Source organism: Bactrocera oleae, chromosome 6 (assembly GCF_042242935.1).
Source record: "Bactrocera oleae isolate idBacOlea1 chromosome 6, idBacOlea1, whole genome shotgun sequence".
In the NCBI taxonomy this organism is placed as follows: domain Eukaryota; kingdom Metazoa; phylum Arthropoda; class Insecta; order Diptera; family Tephritidae; genus Bactrocera; species Bactrocera oleae.
In genome coordinates this window covers 14329267-14351977 of record NC_091540.1, presented here as the reverse complement: position 1 = coordinate 14351977, position 22711 = coordinate 14329267, and the positions used below count along the sequence as shown (strand labels likewise).

The 22711-nt window shown below is 29.9% G+C and overlaps 1 protein-coding gene across 3 annotated transcripts in view; it reads left to right on the top strand.

Annotated features, from left to right (window-relative positions):
- The window catches only part of Pi3K68D (phosphatidylinositol-4-phosphate 3-kinase catalytic subunit Pi3K68D), a 49226-nt gene that overhangs the window by 7643 nt on the left and 18872 nt on the right, over positions 1-22711 (top strand). For all 3 annotated transcript variants that reach the window (XM_036360618.2, XM_014235955.3, XM_070112053.1), the window contains exons 2-14: positions 39-1345; positions 1423-1478; positions 14583-14726; positions 14795-15421; positions 15485-15573; positions 16468-16711; positions 18214-18603; positions 18671-19881; positions 20430-20675; positions 20739-21024; positions 21628-21778; positions 21889-22281; positions 22342-22542. In XM_036360618.2, coding sequence (XP_036216511.2) covers positions 66-1345; positions 1423-1478; positions 14583-14726; positions 14795-15421; positions 15485-15573; positions 16468-16711; positions 18214-18603; positions 18671-19881; positions 20430-20675; positions 20739-21024; positions 21628-21778; positions 21889-22281; positions 22342-22542 — 5318 coding nt within the window. In that variant the 5' untranslated portion in view covers positions 39-65. The remainder of the gene's footprint in view (positions 1-38; positions 1346-1422; positions 1479-14582; positions 14727-14794; positions 15422-15484; positions 15574-16467; positions 16712-18213; positions 18604-18670; positions 19882-20429; positions 20676-20738; positions 21025-21627; positions 21779-21888; positions 22282-22341; positions 22543-22711) is intronic.

Here is a 22711-nt window from a genome sequence, read left to right as displayed (position 1 = left end):
AATTTTTTCCTTTCTTATCTTTCCATATTTCGCCACAGCCAACACAGCCGACTGACTGCTTGAACATGTCCAATCAATCGGAGGTCGATTACGATAAACAATTTCAAGATGATTTGGCCAAAGCTACCGCTTTGAGTTTGGAGCAACAGGCGCTCGACGATTATCGTCGTGTCAAAAAGTATGGCACTGCCGCACATTATTACAGCGAACGCGCACAGACGCAGTCGCCTTCCTTTCAACCGATACATTCCGCACCGCAGCGACAGCAATCGACCGAATCGGCGAAGGCTTTCTATGCGCAATTGCGCACGCGTTACCAGCAATCGCGTGGCAATTCAAATGATATTGCTACAGCCGCGGCGCCGCCGCCGATACCACCCAGTCGTCGTCACTCGGAGGCCAATAATAATGTGTCCTTAAATGTGGCGGCTGTAACGGCGGCGTCACGGGAACGCTCCAAAACGCCACCAGCGACGCTGCTCGAAAGTGATCTCATTTCATTCTCTAGCCCCACCTCCAAGGAGGCGCAATCATATACGTTTGAGAAATTAATCGAAGATTTACAGAAGTTGCAAACAACAACGCCACAAACTGCTTTGGTGCCTTTCGGTCCCGTTGCGGCAGCGCCCATTACACCTATGCATGCTGCTGCAGCGGCTTATCGGCACGTTGGCACGCCTACACACAACGCCGCGGCCTTGCAGCATTATGCTGCGGGTCCTGCTGCTGTTGCTGTTGGTGGCGCTGGTGCTGGCAATAGCATGCAATTGGTGCCTTTTACGCCAACGTCGGCGCAGCAGCAGCAGAAAGTGCCGCTTACTAGCGAAGAGTTGCAGAAACTCTATAATATGCCGCTACAGCAGCAACAGCAGTATTATCAACAACAACAGCAACAACAACAACAATATATGGCAGCCATTATGCCGGCCGGTGTGGCATATCCACCAGCGCGTGCTGGTTATGTGCCCACAGTGGGCGGTTTTGCTGCAACAACGCATGCCGCCAACTATACACAGAGCGCGCCACCTACCGCCGCCGCAACAGCCGCTTTTACGCCACCACAATTTCCGTCAACGGTTTCACACTATGGTTTTCAATATGGCGCTTTGCCTGGCAGCTCTACGCCCTACTACGGCTCACCGCATATAACAGCTGCGGCCGCAAGCAATATCGCAGCCACAGCGGCGCCTATGCCGCTTAGCAAGTCGCAATCAGCTGCGGCCGCGATTGCATCCAATGGCGGTGCGGTTGGGGCTGGCGCTGCTGGTCTGCGCCGTCAGACGCCGCCTGCGCGCAAACCGCCACGCACCGGCAACGATTTGATTGACCTGAGTCAGGAGGATGAGTATGTTTGCGCCTCGTGCGCTTGCATAGATTTGATTACAATTGTAGTTTTAATGCTTTATCTTTTATGTGTTGCAGTTCTCGCGTCAGCGTGCTGGAGGCGTTCGATCCCTTGCTCAATACAGACGAAGAAGGTAAGCTTAGCAATGCTCTTGGCATTTCTTTAGCTTTTAGATGCTCCTACATATATTTTGTTAGCTTGTTTTAGCGTTAAGTATGCAGCATATACTGCGGCTAGCTTATTTAATTGACTTTTCAATAGTTTTTTGAAAGCTGGCATAACCAGTTCGGTTCTGCTCCTTGTTGTTTGGTATGCATTTTACTGTTTTGTATTAACGCTTACGACTTTCTAATATCAGTTGCAGTTGAATATATATTTTTTATTTATTGTAGCGCTTATTTTTTTAAATGAAAAGTAACAGCACTGTTATATTAAAAGATTTAATGGGTTATATCCACTTGCAAGTCAGAAAAAAACACATTTAATAATTAAATACATCTACACACATTTTGGACCCCTTAATCCTTAATTAAAAGTGCTTTTTTGCGAATAAAATTATACATCAGAGTGATTTACAAAATTGAAATTATTATAAAATATCTTATTTCTTCGATATATTATATTATATATTAAGTTCGATCGGTTTAGTCCTTTCGAAGAAATGTGTGCCGATTACACGGAGTTAAAAAATTCTTCAAATACGCTCATATCTCCGAAACGATTTGCCGGATCAACTTAAAATTTTTGGATAACGTTCCATAATATATGTACATATATACATATATGCAAAATAATCTGAAATATATGTATATGCAAAATAATCGATTTTTTGAAATTCGCAAAAGGATATAACTAATTAGGAGTTTTAAATTTTTTACACTACCTCAAATTTTTTCTTATATTTTCTAAAAACAAAATAAAAAATTTTAATTGAAATTAAATTTATTTATAGAACTTATCTTCTTTATACTATTGCTAGAGAGTATAATAGTTCTGTTCACCTAACAGTTGTTTGTATCACCTAAAACTAATCGAGATAGATATGGAGTTATGTATAGTATATAAATGATCAAGAGGACTAGACAAGTTAAATTCTGAGTGACTGTCTGTCTGTTCGTCCGTCCGTTCGTGCAAGCGATAACTTGAGTAAAATTTGATGTCTCGATGAAACTTGCTACACATATTTCAAACGGTGGGCGTGGCCCGCCCATTAATAAGCTTAATGTACATATCTCCTAAACCATTCAAGCTATACTAACCAAGTTCGCTCAGGGTAAATGTTTTTACCATCCCTACATACCCTGTGAAAATGGGTGAATTCGTGTTATAACTCTGCACACTTCCCACATAACGGTTCTTTTAAAACCTACTAAAAGTGCGATAAATCTATAACTAAATGCGCCCGAGACATACAATTTTACACCCGAGGTGTTACAAAAAGGCTTTTTAGGAGCCGGTGTCAAATTTGGACAAGGGGCGTGGCACGGCCCATATTTATGTGAAAACCCATATCTTGGGACCTAGCGATTTCAACCAAATTCGGTACGTAATATTCTGAAATTTCTAGATTATAGTGCGAAAGTGGGCGAAATCAGTTAACAACCACGCCTACTTTTCATACCAACTGATTCTTACACTTTTCAGTATACAAATGCAATCAGTGAAATATATTATAGATATTCGGAAAAAATCCTTCTCTGATAATAGTATGTATGTACTTCAAAAATAGGTTGAATCGGATCAATTAGCCCCCATATACCTAATAGAAAGATTTTCGAACTTCCAGCTGACTTTATACCGCATAAATCGGTCAATATATGAGTTATCTTAATGAAATTGAAAGAGCGTGTTTTTCTAATAACAATGTGTCGTTGTACATAAGGTATTTCCCCAGCTTTGATCCTGGCAAATTGCAAGAGTATACAATTTTAGGTTACACCTGAACTTAGCCCTTCCTTACTTGTTTTTATTTAATTTGTTTCACTTTTTTATTTTCATAACTTTTTTTTTAGTTGTTATTTTTTTCATATCTTTAACTCTTTTTAACTTCTCAAAGTTAGAGAAAGGACTGTTGGAATATATTATGATAAAATTAAACATGAATAAGAAATATTAATAATTTTTAAATTGAAAAAAAAAATGTTAATATTCTTTTTTATCTTAATATTTTTTATATAAAATATTTAAAAAAATTTCTTTTGTTTTTTTTAATTTTATTTTATTGATTTATTATTTAATTTTTTTTTAAGTTGCTAAATTTTTTATATGCTTCATATTTTTCAACTCCTTAAAGTCAGAGCAAAATTATAAAATTATTATGATTAAGTAATCATGCTTTGTTATTATTTATTTATTTTTGTTAAAAAAAATTTAGTCTAGTTTTTTTTTTAATTTTTTATTTAAATTATTCAAACCAATTTTCTTTTATTTTGAATGTTTTTTGTTTTTATATTTTTTTTTATTGTTTAATTTTTTTAGGTTGTTTTTTATTATGGATAAACTTTTTAAATTTTTTTTTTGTTTTTAACTCCTTAAAGTCAGAGAAATAACTGTTTGAATATATATGTTATGATTATTTAAACATGCATATTTTTAATTTCTTATTTGAAAAAAAAGAATATTAAAAAAAAAATTAATTTAATTAATATAATTTATTTATATTTAGTTTTTTTATATTAATATAATATATTTTTTATTATTTAAACTAATTTCTTTTGATATTTATTGTTGTTATTTAATTAAATTTTTTATTGTTTAATTTATTTTAAGATTTTTACTTATTTATTTAATTTTGTAATTTTTTTAAAGTCCTTTAATTATTAATATTTGATTTTTTAATTGTATATTTCTTTTGCTGTTCTATTTTACCTTATTTTTGCAGTAAAAATAAAAAATATTTATAATTATTAAACTAATTTTTTAATATTTAATACTTGTTACACTTTTTAGTTGTTTTATTTTTAAAATATTTCTTTTTATTATTTTTTTAATTTTTATTTTATTATTTTTTTAATTTTTTTAATAATTTTTTTTATTTATATTTTTCTTATTATTTTATTTATATTTTTTTTTATACATTTTTCATTTTTTTATTTTTTTGCTTTTGTTTAGATATTAATCTATTTTTCTCTAACTACCTTAATTCGATTTTTAATATTCAGTGTTTTTGTAATTATTATTTATTGATCTGTTTGTATTGTTTTTTGTTTATATTTTTTTGGTGTTTTTTTATAGTTTTTATTTATCTTTTTGTATTTTTATTTTTTAATTTTTTATGTTTATTAAATACTTTGTTTCTTTTTGCTATTTTTTCGTATTAATTATTATTATTTTTTATTTATTTTAATATTTTTGATTATTAAAAATTTAACGCTCAAATTCATTCTTAATAAAGTTTAACTTTTTATGTGTAAATATACCATATTGATTTAATTTTATCTAAAATATCACATTATTACATTTTCCTCTGTTTCTCCGCACGCACGTTTTATATACACGCTTAGTGTGTCTTCACATTTTCAATCTTTTCGCTATTTCTAATAACCAACCTGTATACTTTATATATTCCTATGCATGAAAAAAACGTATCTCACTTGTATGTACGTATGTACTCGTATGTATGATTGCTTAGAAAAGGACTTTTACTTTCATTATAAAATATTGTATATTTTATTATTTTTATTTATTTCTCTATCTTCCAGTATGGAAAAAATAACCAACACATTTTGTTGCAAGCAAAACGCTTTTCTACTACCACACATACACATACTTAAAAACGACTAATGAGAAAAATATATAATGAAAAAAAATATATAATATTATTAAATGCATTCAAGGGATAACAAGGAAGCTTATATGAATATGAATATCTATACTTAAGTAATATTTAAAACATAAAGTGCAACTATCAAAAAAATGACGAGTATATATGTATCTAACTCTAAGTAGTAAAAGACCTTTGAAACAAATACTGATAATTATATAACATTAAAAAAATTTATAAACGTAAATAAAACGAAATCAAATTTCATAATAATATGCTCAACCGTCATTGTGACAAAAAAAAAAAACAAAAAGACAGCAAAAAACAACAGTTATGCCAGGCACCCCACAGCTTGTACGTTCTTCGTCTCTTTCGTCGCTGTTGTAAATTATACTTTATATACATACGTATATTTGCGAGTATATAGCATTTGCACTTTTACATATATTTTTAGGCTTCACGTCATTCTTCTCCTTGTTTATTCAATTTCACATTATGTTTTGTACTTTTTTATTTTCAATTTTCACTATTTTTTATATTTTTCAACGAGTTCATTTAATGATTTATCGAAATTCATAAACCAAATATTGTATTGTATTATTTGAATAATTGGCTGATAAAGTATGCATAAAAGTTTTTCATTCGAAAATATATAAATAAGCGAATTCCAACAATTGTTGTGCAGAAGTTGTTTTAATGTAAGAAAGAGGAAGCGCTTGCGCCTAAAAGATGCAACGTGACAATAGAAAATATTAGTGCATTGAAATATGTGATGCATACATTAAGGCGCGCAACAATTTAATTTATATATTTCGGCGTGTTTCGAAATAATGTGTATAGAAATGGGGTATCGCGCAAGAGTTTTTATTACAATTTTTAAATTTTTCATGATTTAATAAAAAAAGTGCTAATAACATTTTTTTAAATTTTTATTACTTATATTATATATTTTCCAAATTTATTTTACAAGAATTAAAACCAAGGATTATTAAATTTCTCTCTTAAAATCACATGTTGCCAAATCAGGCGATTCTTAACTTGAAAATCTATTTTTACTAGATTTTTTTACTCATATTGTCGTTTTATGACTATATCATTTTTTTTTATTTACTAATATATTGTTATGAACAATTTAAAGACTAGTCTACTACCCAATACGCTGTTTTCAGTTTTTATAAATTTTCACTATAAAAATATTCCATAATTAACAATATAATCGTTCATATATCATTTTTCTTACATTCAAAACATTTAGCATAAATATTTAACCTGAAAATTCTTGATTAATTTCTTGATTAATCGTTAAATAGTTTTGAATATTTTGCTTTATTTTTTTTAATAAAATAATTTTTTTTTTCAATTCCAATTTAAAATTTTAAAACTTCTTTTTTAATTTAAATTTTTTTATTTTAACTATTAATTATTTTTATTTATTATTTTTATTTAATCGTTTACAATATTTTTTAAAAAATATTTTCACCACCTTTGTTTCCTTATAATCAGATTTCATTTTAGTCCATCTTTTAATAAATTAACTTTTTCTATTCCAAAACTTTAGATCAAAAATAAAACATATTGTAATTGCTTAAAATTAAAAAAAATAAAAACAAATTTTGTTAATAAAATTCAATAAATTTAATTGAACAAAAAAAAACAAATATTTAAAAAAAATTTACTTAAATTTTAAAATTAATTAATTAAAATTAAAAAAAAACAACTTTAATTCTTTTACCCAAAATAAATTTTTTGCTTGATTAAATAGTATATGATATAAAAAATAATTTTAAAAAATGTATAACACGAAATAAAATTTAATTTAAAAAAATACAATTTTGAAAAATGTACATATGTACATAAAAAATTAAATGAAAATTATTTTTGCAATAAATTTAATTAACTAAAAATTTTTAAATTAAACTAAAAAGATTCGCAAAAAAAATTTTAATTCATATTTTTTACCCATATAAAATTTTGTAAATTTGTTATTTGTATTTATAATTTCAGTATTAATAATTTAGGTATTTTTTTTAATTTTAAATTTTACTAATTTATTATTATTTTTTACAATTTTATCTTTGTAATTTAAAATTTTTTTATTGTTCTTTTATCAATTTGGTTTTTAATTTTTATCAATTGATATTTTTTTAAATTTATTTAATTTTTTAATATTTTTTTTTTAATAATTTTTTTTTTAAATATTTTTTATTAATTTTTTTAATAATTTTTTTTACTTGTTTCCTATGTAAAATTTTTTTAAATTAATTTTTTTTTAAATTTTTATTTTTATTGTTTTTAATTAATTTTTTTTTAATTTATCTTATTTATTTTTTTTATAATTTTATCTTATGTTTTTTTTTAATTATATCTTATTTTATTGTATTTAATTTTTTATTTATATTTTTTTTTTATTTATATTTTTTTATATTTATATTTTTTTTTTTGTTTTTTTTTTTTGTTATTTTTTCTCATTTCAGTTTTTTATTATTTTACTAAGTTTTACTTTTTTTCGTTTTATCTTCTACTCAAACTTCACAATTTAGCTGTTCTTCGTGAATACCCCTAACAAAACGAGCGTTTACATAGACTTTTTTCCTATTATTTTCATAAGTATTAGTCACTTTTTCTCGTCACAAATATACATATGTACAAATATGAAATGAAAAATGCAATTCATCCAAATCATTGAGTTTATAAAATTCGTTGCTTTTGTTTAATTTAATAAAGCGTTTAATGCCCCAACCAAAAAAAGTTTGCAACATTGCCACACATTGTAAACCTGCGCTTGAATTTTGCATATTTCCAAGAATAAACTAAGCTAAATTTTAAAAATAAACAAATTATGCAAATATTTAATTTAAATTAACTCATTTAAAGCAAATCGTATTGTTAGACGATTTTATTTATTGCAAATGAAAATTATAAAAATTATAAAACTGTTGCAACAACAAAATATGTATTTTAACGAAAACTAAAAACAACAAAAAAATGTGATTGTTTACTTTGCTTTGTTTTTAATGCGAATTTGTCAATAAAGAGGCATGTATGAAAAGCGCTAGCACGCCCGCACCCGCCCGTCTGCCCTGTCTTTTTAGGTGGTTACAAATTGCACCGTTGTGTGTGTTGTGGCGGCGTGTGTTTGCAGACGTGCGCAGCGTTTTCAATTATGCAGAAATATATAAAACCGAAAATTGTTGTTTCATTTCACATTGTGTACACTGTGTGTGTGTCTGTTCGTTTGTGTAGGTATGTTGTTTTTTGTCAACAAGTTAAATGCTATTCTTTTGCGGACAACTTTTATGCATACTTTATGTCGTTTACTCATCAATGTTTTTGTTTTTAATATTTGTTTAATTTTTTCACTCGATTTTTTTTTCTTCTGCACATTGTTGTAAGGTTTATCATTATTATTGTTTTATGAGAAACGAATCTTATGCAAATTTGTGTTCTATGTATATATGCACCTTTTTATTTATTATACTCTGAACAGGGTGTGTTAAGTTATCCACAAAATTTGTAACACCCAATACGAAACATCGGAGACCATATAAAATATATTTATAAATGATCAGGCTGACAAGTTGAGTTGATTTAGCCATGTCCGTCTGTATATATGCGAACTAGTCCCTTAGTTTTTAAGACATCGATCTGTATCGGTGTGGCCGAAGTTAACCTTTTTACTTGCTTTTTTTATTATAATATAATTTTCTTCAAATCATTTCTTCAGTTTCTTCACACTCCTTTTGCATTAATTGATTCTGGTTTGGTGCCAAGTAATTCGTAAATATAGTTTTATATTTCGTTTTCAGTTTAAAATTTATGTTATCTTCGTTTGGAGTAATATTTGTCTTTGTTTAAAAGCAATAAAGTGGGTTTTTGTGTCATTTATTGTTTGTAAACATACTAAATGATTGTGGTTGCCTTAGTCAGCTGGTGTCATAGATTTGATAAGAGTTAGATACGCAAACAAAACAAGAATATTTCTTACTAAAAAATATTAATTTATAAGTAGGCCTACACTTATCAGCCTGTCTGAGCTTTAATCGACTTTATTTAATACTATTAATAGATTTCCAATCGATATCAGCCGTATTTTAACACAAAGGGTTGCTGTTGTTGTAATCGTAAAAAAATTCCTCGAATGATTTTTAGGAAAGCTGTCGAGTTGACAAAACTTGGTTGTGTAAAAACTCATGTGCTTTAGGGTTATGTAGATCCGATTGTCGTGGGAATGGTAACACAAAGCGTCTTAGATTTCACATACCCGAAGTGAGTACAATGGATTACCATAAATAGATTTTATGTTAATAGCAGCAGTATTTTAAACACGGTTGCTGTTATTAAAGTGTCAAAAAAGGTCGGCCAAAGATTTTGAGCCGATTCTTTTTGGAGCTGTAATTTAACGAGTTTAGATTTGTCCAATCTGATGGATATAATTGTATAAAGACTTAGTCTTTAATTCTTTGTGCAAATTTAGCGAGGAACTTTTATCTAGGCAAATTTTAACTTTATTATGAGTAATATGATTTCATAAGTAAGGTTATCAATTCTATGTTATAAGTCTGCGTCGAATTTTGTGGCGATTTAGCGATGATACTTAGTCCATTTGCTCGTTAGTATTCCTGTTGGAAGACTTCAATCAAAATTTAAGTTGTTGCCGTATTTTTTCTGGTTAAATCGGCTCAAAAATCACAGTCATTTCTCATTGACTCATAGTAATAATATATTTTAAAATCAGGTATTTGATTCGCTTTTGATTTCTGGAAGAACGACTTTTTCGAAAACAAATTAGAGCGAGTTGTATAAATTACTCTTCTAAAAATCAATTAATTTTCTAGTTTTTAGATAAAAACATTAACTAACAATATGTTTACAAAATTCTAAAAAAGCAAACTTATGACGATAATCTCTGTGGAAATTGACTGATATAAAATTTTAATAAAAAAAAATTATATGAAAGGCCATTTTTATAGCGCTATTTTTGAGTACGAAACATAAAAGAAACAGTTTACAGTTCAAAATGGTTGATTTTTAGTCATCAAACTGTATCTTTTCGTTTATCGCACAGTACGATAACTAGTATTCGTTTAACCATTAAATTCTACTTAAAATCCATTTCTTTATGCCGCCAGTATGAGCTTAAAGTAACAGGTCAAGCCCAGTGGTCATCAAACCTCTGCTGAATGCATGAATATACAAACAATTCTTCAAAATATAAAATGAAATTAGTATATACAATATAATTAAATTATGTGCTGCCTAAAAGTAGACACCATTTTGCTTAACTCGTCTGTCTTTCAAAAAAACAACAAAAAATCCACATATTTTCCTTTATAATATTTAGTATAAAACTTAAAAAATCCAAAATATTTATCTTCGTTTTACAATTTATATAAATATATTGAAAAATTATGAAATAAGTCGAAAGTTATCCGAGTGTTAGAATAGTATTATGGCGCCAAAACGTAGACTATTTCGTATTATTTATTTGTATCCGATTTTCAAAAAACTGAAAATTCCGAATATTTTCCAATTTTCATATACATCTAACATATTTATATTAATAAACCAACCAATAAAAAGTAAGTGAAACTGACATGTGCGAATTTTCCGAACAATTTCCACGCTCTAATACCGTACAAATTCGACTGTCAAATTGTCTTGTTGTGCATATTAACATTTGTGTATGCAGATTTGCGAGAAAATACCGCGGCCACTTCTTAATCCATTAGCTAGCTGCCAGTCAAGTCAATAAGTCCCAGTATTAGGCGGCTGTATCTACATATTCACCGCTCGGCTACACGTTTAGCACTGATATGCTATAACTAACAGGCTTCAAGTGTGTGCTATTTCCAACAACATATATATATATATTTTATATATGCATATATATTAATATGCCTCTGCTTTTTCCTCGTGTTTTGCTTAAAATAGTAGCTATGTTTCTCATGTGTGCACACAGGAGTATATAACTTTTTTTGTTTTTGATTTAGCAACTGGCTAATTTTATTGTTATCGTTTCTAGTTTAGTACGCTGGAACAGTTGGCCATAAAGCTTGCTTAATTTTTAATATTTTCTTAACATATTTAGTACGGTGTTTTGTGGTTGGTTGGAATTATTTATTTTATTTAAAATTTTTACAGTTCTTTTTATTTGAAATTTTTATGGTTTTTAATTATTTTAATTTAATTTAATTTTATTTTTTACTGTTTTTTATGTTTTATTATTTTTTTTTTTCATATTTATTTTAATTTTTTTACTTTTCATTTGTAATTTTTATACATTTTTTATTTTTTTTATTTTAAATTTTTATGGGTTTTATTTATTATAATTTAATTTAATTTTTTTTTTACTGTTTTATTATTATTTTTATATAGATTTTAATTTTTTTACCTTTTATTTGTAATTTTTATACATATTTTTATTATTTTTTATTTTTTTTTTTAATTTGCGTTTGACAAGATTTATTTATATTATATCAAAAGAGGTAAAAATTTACCTAGTAATAATTTTTTTTATATAAGTAATTTAATTTTATTTATTTTTTTAATGAGACATTATTTTATTATTAATGTATATAATTTTTTAAATTTAATTTGACATATAATATTAATTACTTTAGCTTTATTTAATTGCATATAATTTTACCTAGTAATTATTATTTTTATATTTATAAATAGCAACATTATAATAAATTAACTCCTGATTAAATACTATTTTTTAAATTAAAATATTATTATATATAAATTATTTTATGAAAGTACTTTTTGTTTTTGTAGAATCCTTTCAAAAAATTTATTAAAATAAATATTTGTTTAATTTTTTAATTTTTCAAGCGAAAACTGCTTCCGCTTTCTATATTTCTTTCCTTCTTTTTTTCAAATTGTGTTGAAATTAAGTTTTGTAACTTTTTTTTTACAAATATTTGGTGTAAAAAAATAATTAAATACAATTTATATATTGTACAATATAATCTGTAATATTTATTTTATTAGATATGTTAATAAATACAATTAAATTAATTGAGAAATAATACATTTTTTATTAAAACATTATAGTTTAATTAAAATGTATTTTATTTGAATTTATTAATATATTATATTTTGACTGAAGTTTTGTTTTTGTTTGAATTAATTTCTAGAATTTTACTGTTTTATTAATTTAAATTTTTTGTTATTCTTGTTATTCACAAAACAAAAAAAACTAAAAAAATTTAGAGTTTATTATTATTTCAAATTAGTTACTTGTTTGTTTATTTTCATACATTTATCATTGTTCTAATATATATCACTATTCTACTATCTTATTTTAAACTATTTGTAACATTTGAAATTAATTTGTTTTTATGTTTGACATAATTTCTAAACGCTTTATATAGTTTATTCTTTATTATTATTACATTTTATTATTTAATAAATTTGTTTTTTTTTATAATTGAATTTGTTTATTTTTTTTTTTAATACATTTTTAGTTAAAGTTTTTTTATGTTTAATTTTTTCCAACGTAAATTGAAAAAAATATGTATAACTCTGGTTTATTCTATTTTAAATTATTATTATTTAAATTTAATTTTTTGTTATGTTTGACATAATTTCTAAATTTTTTAATATTTCGAATCATTTTATTTATGTTACTTTATCTATTTTATTAATTTTTTTATTTTTTGGTTTTTATATTTTTATATGAAATAATTTTTTTTTACGTTTTTATTATATTTTTATTATTTTTTATGTTGTTTTAATTTGTTTTTATTTTTTTATGTTTGACATAAATTCTAAATGTTTTAATATTTCGAATAATTTTATTTATGCTGCTTTTATCTATTTTATTAATTTGCATATTTTTTGGTTTTTTATACATTTTATATTAACCATTTTTTTTACGTTTTCATTAAATTTTTATTGTTTTTATTAAAAAAAATTTTTTTTAGTTGCTAAATTTTTTATTAATTTTTCTGTGTTTGAATAATAACAAATTATTAAACCATAGCATTTTTGATAATTTGTCTTATAAATAAAATTATTATATTGTATTTTTTGATACTTTTTTATTTATTATTTTATTTACTGTTATGTTATATGTATGTATGTAAATATTTTAAATTATTATTTTTTATATTTAGTTCATAAACAAAATAAACTATATTTTAAAATAATGTTTTTTTTTTGTTATTTTAGTTTTAAAATAAATTATATTTTAATTTTAAATTTTTGGCATATTTAAATATATAAAATTTTGTTTGTTTTTTGAGTTTGATATAATTTGTAAGATATATTTATATTTATTATTATTTTAATGCTTATTTTAATTTTGTTTTATGTTTACCTTTATAGCTTTTTATTGTTTTTATTTTTTAATTTTTATTATGTTTGAATCATAAAAAATTATTACCCAAATTATTTTCAATCCTTCCTTGATACTAAATTTTTATATATTAATTAATTTTTCGTTTTTTAATTTTTTTATTTTTTATTTTGTTAATTATTTTAAATTATTTTCAATACTTAAATTTTAAAAATTTAATTTTTTTAAGTTGTACATAATTTGAAAACTGTTTATATTTTAAATTAAATTCTATTTATTTTTAAACTTTTTATGCTTTATTAAATAATATGAAATTACATATTATATATATTTTTTTAGTATTTTTTTTTATATATAGTTCATAAACTATTTTTCATAATTTTTTTTTATAAATTATTTTTAGCTTTTTGTAGTTATTTGTAAATTAGCAAAATATTAAACATTCTGTTATTTATAATTATTATATTGCTTATTTGATTTTTAAGTTCATTTTGTTTTAGTCATAAATTTTTTTTTATTTTATTGCATCTAAATTTTTGTTTTGTTTTACACACCATTCACTTTCACAATTATTTTTTTCATTTGGCACGCAGTTCTAAAGTTATAATCGACCCATTAATTGTCGCTGAAATCTGAAAATGTTCTGCTGTTGTGTTGTTGTTATTTTAGGTACTTGTAAATGTGGAAATTCGTCTGTGGCTCCGTGTTTACAACGGCAGATTGCTTTACTTATTGACACCACATATGTGTTTCTTTGTTATAATTGCTTTTTCGACATTCTATTATTAAAAATATTTAATTTTCGATTTTTTTTGTAGTTGTAGTGGTAGTTTTCGTGTGTTTGGCAGGTCATTGTAGTTGTCGGCGCTGTCTCCCGGCCAAGCGCAATATTTTGTATTATATTTGAACACTTTTTCGTTTTTATAGCATTCAGCTGGTTTTAAGTAAGCAAAACAACAACAATAATAACAACAACAAAATATGATTTGTTAAATCGTCGGCGGCTCTTTATTATAATTAATTTACGCCAATGTGATTCGCGGCAATTTTTGCGTCATTTTCTTGTTTTTGTTTTTGGCATTTCGCTCACAATTGCGAAAGTGAAATTTTCCCGTATAACGAGTTAGTGTCTAATTTGTGCGAGTATAAAACGATGCATTCACTGCTTACAGGTTGCGATGATGACTCGGATTGTACTTCCTACTATGCGGAATACGATCCATTTGATTATCTCTACAGTGGCGGCGGTACACAGTACTCGGATCCCGTTTATGAAGCGGTCAATAAGTTGGAGAAGAGCGCTGTGAGCCCAAATGGTGAGTGACCATATAAATATAATTAAAATAATATAAATTATTAACTTAATTTTTCCGCCTTTCAACAGTCTCCTCGATTGGTTGGCGTACGGACTATCTCAATCGCGATGAAGTGCTCAACAATTTGTCGCGTTCTCCTGCCGCCGCCAGCCCTACACCTTCGCAGTCGCACGAAGCAACAACTAGTGGTTCGCGTTCGCCACCACCACCGTTGCCGCCACGAAATAGCGGCTCACGTTCACCACCATTTTTGCCTGGTCTCTATCCTACGCTCAAGCGCGACAATAGTTTCGGCAGTAGCAGCAGCATAAGTGTCAGCAATGCAACTGCTGCTGTGCCGTCCACTTCTCACACCATCGCAAACTCTTACGCGCGTCCGAGCGCCACGCTGGATCGTCGAAAAACCACCAGCACACGCTTATACGAGGTGGTCACCGAACGTCGTACTGTTGATCCGGAACTCTTGGAATTCTATTACATGGTCAAGGAGTTGCGTATGCGTTACTTGCATAATGATAAGCATACCAATCCTGGTCACATAATTGCATCGGAATTCAATTATCATTACCCCTTGGAGACGAGCATTAAGATTTTAGTGCATCCCGCTTTGAAAGCACTGCTCTCGACCGCTGACTTGACGCGCACACAGGGGCAGGTGAAGGGTTATGGTGTGCCCGTGGTATTCACATGTGATAGTGAGTGTGATTTGTTCACAATTTTATTATTTTCTTAATAATAATTATTAAAATTCGTTTCAGTTAATACGGCTGTGGAATTGGTCATTGATCAGGCGTTTTGCTCATTGGAGGGTCAAATAAGTGGCACACCCAGTGATTATGTGGTGAAGGTGAGTGAAGTACAAGCATTGTGGAGTGTTGTTGTTGTATATGTATATCTACGACTATATACGGAACAGGATATATTAAGTTTTCAACAAAGTTTGTAACACATACATATATATAAGTGATCAGCGTGACGATCTGAGTCGATTTAGACATGTGCGCCTTTTCTCCCTAAGAAACTGTTAATTTGTCGGAATCAAAATCATTTAAACTGACAGATAAAAATCAAGTTAACGATCTTGTTATACCCTGTTATGTTAACTAATGCTCCTGTGAAGGATCTTATAGTTTTGGTGCAGCCAAAGTTTGCGTTTTTTGTCGTTTTTATTATAATTAGCTGATATTGCAAATTTAAGTAAAAACTTCAAAAAGCTTTTTAGAACGTTTCCGAAGTCACAATTATTGACTTTGGTCGTGCCGGGTTTTGTAGTGAAGCTATAGATTTTTTAGAAGGTCTGCACGTGCTCACATTATTGCCAGTAGCGATCACAGTAACCAGTAATAATCACAATATGTAACCAGTAACGCTCCCTCTACAGCTGGATCCACGTAAGCGGAACGTTGCCGAACTTATAGCCGATTTTTAACTCGGCAGAACTCGTTACAACTATTTGTAGACAGTGATTTTGCCGCTGCCATAACAAAAACAATCCTTTTTTGATAATTTTGAATTATAAAAAAAAAAAAAATTCGTGAAATAACAACAAAATACACTAAAAATAGCAATGCAAAGCAACCTTAAAAAACTATTTGTGGAGTATGTGACTAAAATCATAGTATTCAAGTCTCGATCCGTGTGGCTTACATCGTGCTGACTATTACCGAATCGCAATACTTCCCTTTTATGTACCACAACAAATAATCATAGTATTTATATAACCATTTTTCCTTACTTCCAGCCTATCGGTGTATCGGAATGGCTGTCACCCACGTCGAAGCTTAGTCAATTGGAATGTGTGCACAACAGCTTGAAACTGGAACAGGATGTGCAGTTGGGTCTCTGCGTTAAGTCCGATGAGAATATGCACGTCATAGCGCGTACGCAATGCGATGATTTGCGCGACGCTGAGCTGCGGGCCGACGATATTGTGCCGAATGAAATGGCAACCACCATTAATTACGATGACATGATGATATTGATAGGTATGTATTGAGGAAATGTTAATGAAAATAAGATATTTTAACTTTTAGTTTTTTTCTTATAATTGTAAAAAAATGTGAAACAATTCAAATAATTAGTTTTTAATAATTTTGAACTCTATTATCTTGAACTTTATATTTAAAGCGTTTTGTTCATCTGGACTGTTTAAAAAAATTTGAAAAATAACATATTTAGTTTTTCAAAATTTATTTCAATATTCATTATATTATATATTGTGATTTTTTCCACTTTAAAAAAAGAAATTTTATAGTAATTCGATGATCTTGTCTGTTTTCAAAACAATTATAAAAAATGCATAAACTTAATTTTTTTAAATTTATTGTATGGTTTTATTTTTTTCAAAATTTGTATTTTTTTTCACTTTTTAATTTAAAATATTATAGTAATCTGTTTTTAAATTAATTGAAAAAATTCAGTTATATAATTTTAAAAATATATTTTAACTTTTTTTAAGACTTTTTAATTTCAAATTACCAGATAATGTGACCTGTTTGCAAAAGATTTTAAGAAAAACCATTTCGTTTTTCAAAATACATTTTAATATTTTTTAAAATAATTTTCCACTCTTTTATATAATAACTTTATAATAATTCGATAATCTTGCCTGTTTTCAAAAGTATTAAATAAAAATTTAATAAATATATTCTCATTATTATATATATATCTTCAAAATTTATTTTAAGTTCTTTCAAGTTTTTGTGATTCTTAAGTCGAACTTTTTAATTTTAAATAATCTGAACTGTTTTCAAAAGATTTTTAAAACAAAAAATATATTTTGACATTTTTTTCAAAATGTATGACTTTCCATTTTTTTTTTCATTAAAAAAAACGGCAAAAAACAAGTTTGCAGATTAAAAAAATTAAATTTCGAAAAATTATAAAAAATTATGTTTTTGCGAATTTCCTTTTTAAAATTAATTAATTTTTTTAAATTTATTATTATTTATCTTACTAAAAACTGCGTTAATAATTATGAGATTTTTTAAAATGAGTTTTAGAACTCGTTTTTCAAGTTTTTCAAAATTATATTTTAGAAAATTCGATTTTATCAATTAAAATCAATTTTTTTATATTTATTTCATATATTGCGCCTAAAAGCAGCTTAGACTAATAATAATATACATAAGTACTTGAAAATCTTGCTGTTTTGCAATAAAAGAGAAAAGTTTGAAATAAATATTTTTTTTTTAATTATAATTTTGAAAACGATATATTAAATATTATTTTTACTTTAGTTACAATTTTAAGAGAAAAACATGTAATCCGGAATTTTTCCAGTTTACAAATTAATTTAGTATAGTAAGAGAAAAACAATATTTATTTATACTTGTATTAGAGATGTGTAAATTAATTCTAAAATCAAAAAAATTTAAGATTGCTCCTGAAAGTATGCAACTTTTTTTGAAACTGCTAATATGCCTTTATTTTTGTATACATAACCCCATTATATATGAAATAAACTGTATATACCTTCTTTTCACAGAAACACTTGAAACCGAAATAGATAAGCTGGAGAGCGCCGATCCGAATTCGCGTCAAATACTCTCCTGCTCGGGCGTTGTGCAGGCCGTCAAAGCTATATGCGCCCTACTCGGCTCTATAGACACGCTAGAAATCTCGGCTTGCATAGCCGATCTCAAACGCATATGCGAAGAAGGACAAGTGAAGTATGCCTCGCACTCCACCGATACAAATCCGGAGATTGTCAGCGAACGGGGCGATTACGCGGAGGTGCGCTTAGTGCCACGCCCTATGCTCGATCAAATTAAATTGAAATGCAATCAGCTGCGCGATGCCGTACAAGAGCTGATCGAACTGTATTCGAATGTGTTTCGCGTAGGCTTCTCTGTCAAATCGATGGATTACTCGACTAGTAAGTATAAAAAAAATATATTAGTATGCAGAAATTTTTTAATTTATATTGCTCTTTATTTTTACAGCACCCATGCCCATTTCGTGCGTACTGAAACCGATTGTCGTAAGCGTAAATTGTTTGCATCGTCCGCCGCCCGTTTGGCGTTACGACGACTACTCGCTCGGCGTACAAATCAACTATGGCACACGCTTCATATCCGATCCTATTGTCACGAAGTGTTCGAATGATATGAGCGGCGGTCTATTTCCACGTCTCAACTTCTCTTCATGGCTTACATTCGAGAAGAATGCTATCTGTACGCTGCCACGCGAGTCACGTCTGATATTTGTGCTTTACGGCACACAAACGACGGAGAATGAACAGAACACCGATGCGAATGGCGAACGCCGACAAGTGCCCACCGAATTGGGTTGGTGTGCCATACAATTGTTCGATCATAAGCGTGAAATGATTTGCGGCTCTTACTTGTTGTCGATGTGGCCCCCCACTACGGATAAGTTTCTGGGTCCGGCGCCTGCGCGTGGCTGCCATCCACAACCGGATCTATGTCCGGTACTGAGTATAGAAGTACCACCTTATGGTGGACGTATTATGTTCCCTGAACCGTTGGAGCAGCCACAACCGGCGCCACGTTGCGATTTCAATTCGTTGGATGCGAATTTACAGCAAGAGCTGCTCGATACCGCCGAACAGGGTTATTCGGGTGCGAAGGATAAGCGTGAAGTTTTCTGGGAGAAACGTTTGTATTTGCAGAGTTTTCCCTACGCCTTGCCGAAGGTGTTACATGCCGCGCATAGTTGGGACTATGCCAGTCTTATGGATCTGCACTCGCTGTTGCATTCGTGGGCACCACTTTCACCATTGCAAGCGCTCGAATTGCTGTTACCACGTTATCCAGATGCGAAAGTGCGTCAGAAGGCGGTCGAGTGGATATCACAGCTGCCCAACGATCAGCTGGTTGATTATTTGCCACAATTGTTGCAAGCGCTCAAGCATGACACCTACGAGGCATCGGATATGGCCAACTTCTTGCTCTGCAAGTGCTTGGAATCTCCGCGCATTGCACATCATATGTATTGGTTACTCGTACACAGTTTGCCGGGTGATGATCCGCAGAACTCGATTGATGCTTCATCTGTGGCGAATGAGTTTGACGACTCGCTGATAACGCAAGCGCGTTACTACCGTCGGAACAAAATTATGCTGCGCGCGCTGCTGGCGGTGTGCGGTGAGCGGCTATTGGCGCGTTTCCTCAGTCAGAATATAATGTGCAAGGTGAGCGGGAAAGGAATATAAGGAGAACCAATGATATAAAGAGTGAAACATAAATATAGAGATAGTTAGGTAGAGAGAATGAGAGTTTTGGAAGAAATTATATATGGGGAAAAGGACTTAAATGAGATATACATCGATAGAGAAAAAGATATACAAGGAGAGAGAGAGATACATCGAGAAAGAGAGAAACAGTGCACTGAAAGAGATGTTTCTAGATTGAGAGAGAGTTAAAGATTTATCGAGAAGATCGAGAGAAACAGACTTAGATCGAGGGTCTGAGGGAAAGAGATATAGATCGAGAGAGAGAGAGAGATAAATCGACAGAGAGATAAAGAAATAGGTGTACTGAGAGAGATATTTATAGATGGATAGAGAATTATAGATCGAGGGAGAGCTATAGATTGAGAGAGAGTTATCGATCGAGAGAGGGAGAGATAGATCGATAGGTAGAGAAAGGTGTAGTTCGAGAGAAAGTGCGACAAATATTATTTTGTACAAAAAATATTTCCTATTTATAAAAACGTATCATATATTTTCGCTCTCCTTAGAGTCTGGCAAGTCTAGCTGATTCTGTGAAGCAGGCTAAAGAATCGTTGCGTCAGAAAACACTTTGCTTCGGTATGGAAATCGTGCATCAACAGCTGAATGACAAACCCACCTCATTGCCGCTAGGTCCCGAATTGGAAGTGACCGGTGTAAATGTGCGCAGCTGCAGTTATTTCAACTCCAATACGCTGCCCTTAAAAATTTCCTACATAAATTCAGATGGTGAAGTATTGCCGGCCATTTTTAAGGTTCGTTTGTGAACTTAAATTTTTTATAAATTGAAAGTAATATATACTTAACAAATCTTCCAGTCCGGTGACGACCTACAGCAGGATATGCTTACCATACAACTCATACGTGTGATGAACAAAATGTGGTTGGCCGAGGGTTTGGATCTAAAAATGGTCACCTTTAATTGTGTACCAACGGGTTTTAAGAAGGGCATGATAGAGCTGGTCTCCGATGCGGAAACTTTACGTAAAATACAAGTCGAATATGGTTTAACGGGTTCGTTCAAGGATCGTCCGATTGCTGAATGGTTGGCGAAACAGAATCCTAGTCAATTGGAGTATCAACGTGCGGTGAAAAATTTTACAGGTGAGCATTTGAAGCAGTGTTCGCGAAAATTGGTATATTTCCAAGAGAGCTTAAGCCTTTTGACGATATGAGAAGGAAGGAAAACTAAACTTAATACAAACACAATGTTTCAGTCTTTAGAAATAATAACATATTGGACCATCCAAGGTTTTTTTGAATTTAGAATAGAGAACTGATGTATTAAGAAGAGTATCGAGTTAAAACTTAAACAAGAATGGACAAAACAATACTACTTACCGATCTAAGCAGGGTTAGATCGCTGAAATACCAGTCCTTGACTGTATAAAGTCAGGGTCAATTCTGGTATCGTAGCTCCGGCTATTGTGGAAGTTGATCGGTAGTTTTTTTTTTGTTGTAGTATAAAAAATATTTCCCAAATGATTTTGAGAAAAGCTGTCAAGTCGACGATTACGAAGAGCCGACTGTCGTAGTGTCTATACTTTTACCTAATTCAAAAATCATTTTTCGATATCCGTATAATATATCATATGCTTTCGATTCCATCCTAAATTGAGTTCTGTTATTTTTCCAAACTTTCAAATTTTCATTAAATATTCGGTTTCTTCCATACTCAACATTTCCTTACTTTTAATATTTTTGCAGTTTCTTGCGCCGGCTATAGCGTGGCCACTTATATACTCGGCATCTGTGATCGTCACAATGACAATATTATGCTAAAGACCTCGGGTCATCTGTTTCATATAGATTTCGGCAAATTCCTAGGCGATGCACAAATGTTTGGCAATTTCAAAAGGTAAAAACTTACAATTTTTCACTTTAATACATTTTATTCCAAAACTTCCTCTCCTTCTTCTCTCTCTCTCTCTCCCTCTCTCTCTCTCTTTTTTTCTCTTTAATGCATAGGGACCGCACACCGTTCGTACTCACCTCCGACATGGCATATGTGATTAATGGCGGCGACAAACCCTCCACAGATTTTCATTATTTCGTCGACTTGTGTTGTCGTGCATTCAATATCATACGAAAACATGGTGATCTCATTCTGCACATGCTTGCTCTAATGGCCACAGCCGGCATACCGGGTGTGACGGCCGATGCCGTGACTTATGTGCGTGGCGCTTTGCTGCACGAACAGTCGAATCCCGAGGCGGCTGCTTCATTCGCCAAAATGATACAATTCTCGCTGAAGAGCTGGTTCACACAATTCAATTTCTTTTTGCACAATTTGGCGCAAATGCGTTTCAGCAATGATGAGGGTAGCGGTGAACTGCTCTCTTTCGTGCCGCGTAAATACACGTAAGCAGCTGCTCTATATTAATGTGAATTTCATTTATGTACCGTTATATCCCTGCACAGCATGCAACAGGATGGACGGCTGCGGAGCGTTATGGTGGTGCGCTGTCAGAAACATTATGATATGGAAAAGTATTATACCTATATTCTACGTGTGACGCGTCATGGTCAAACTGATCCGACGCATTTGTTTCGTTCATATAAGGAATTCACAGAGTTTCATCAGAAATTATGTTTGCACTTTCCGCTGGCCAAATTACACAGGTGAGTGTTGTTGTGGTTTTGTAAAAAGTAATATTAATCTATAAGGTCAGTCTTTTTTATTTCACAAAATCATATTTTTTCAAAGATATTTTGCTACAAGAAAAGTTTAAACTTAATCTTCTAAAGTCAAAAACATTTTGGAAACAACATATGTTGGCTTTTTAGAGAT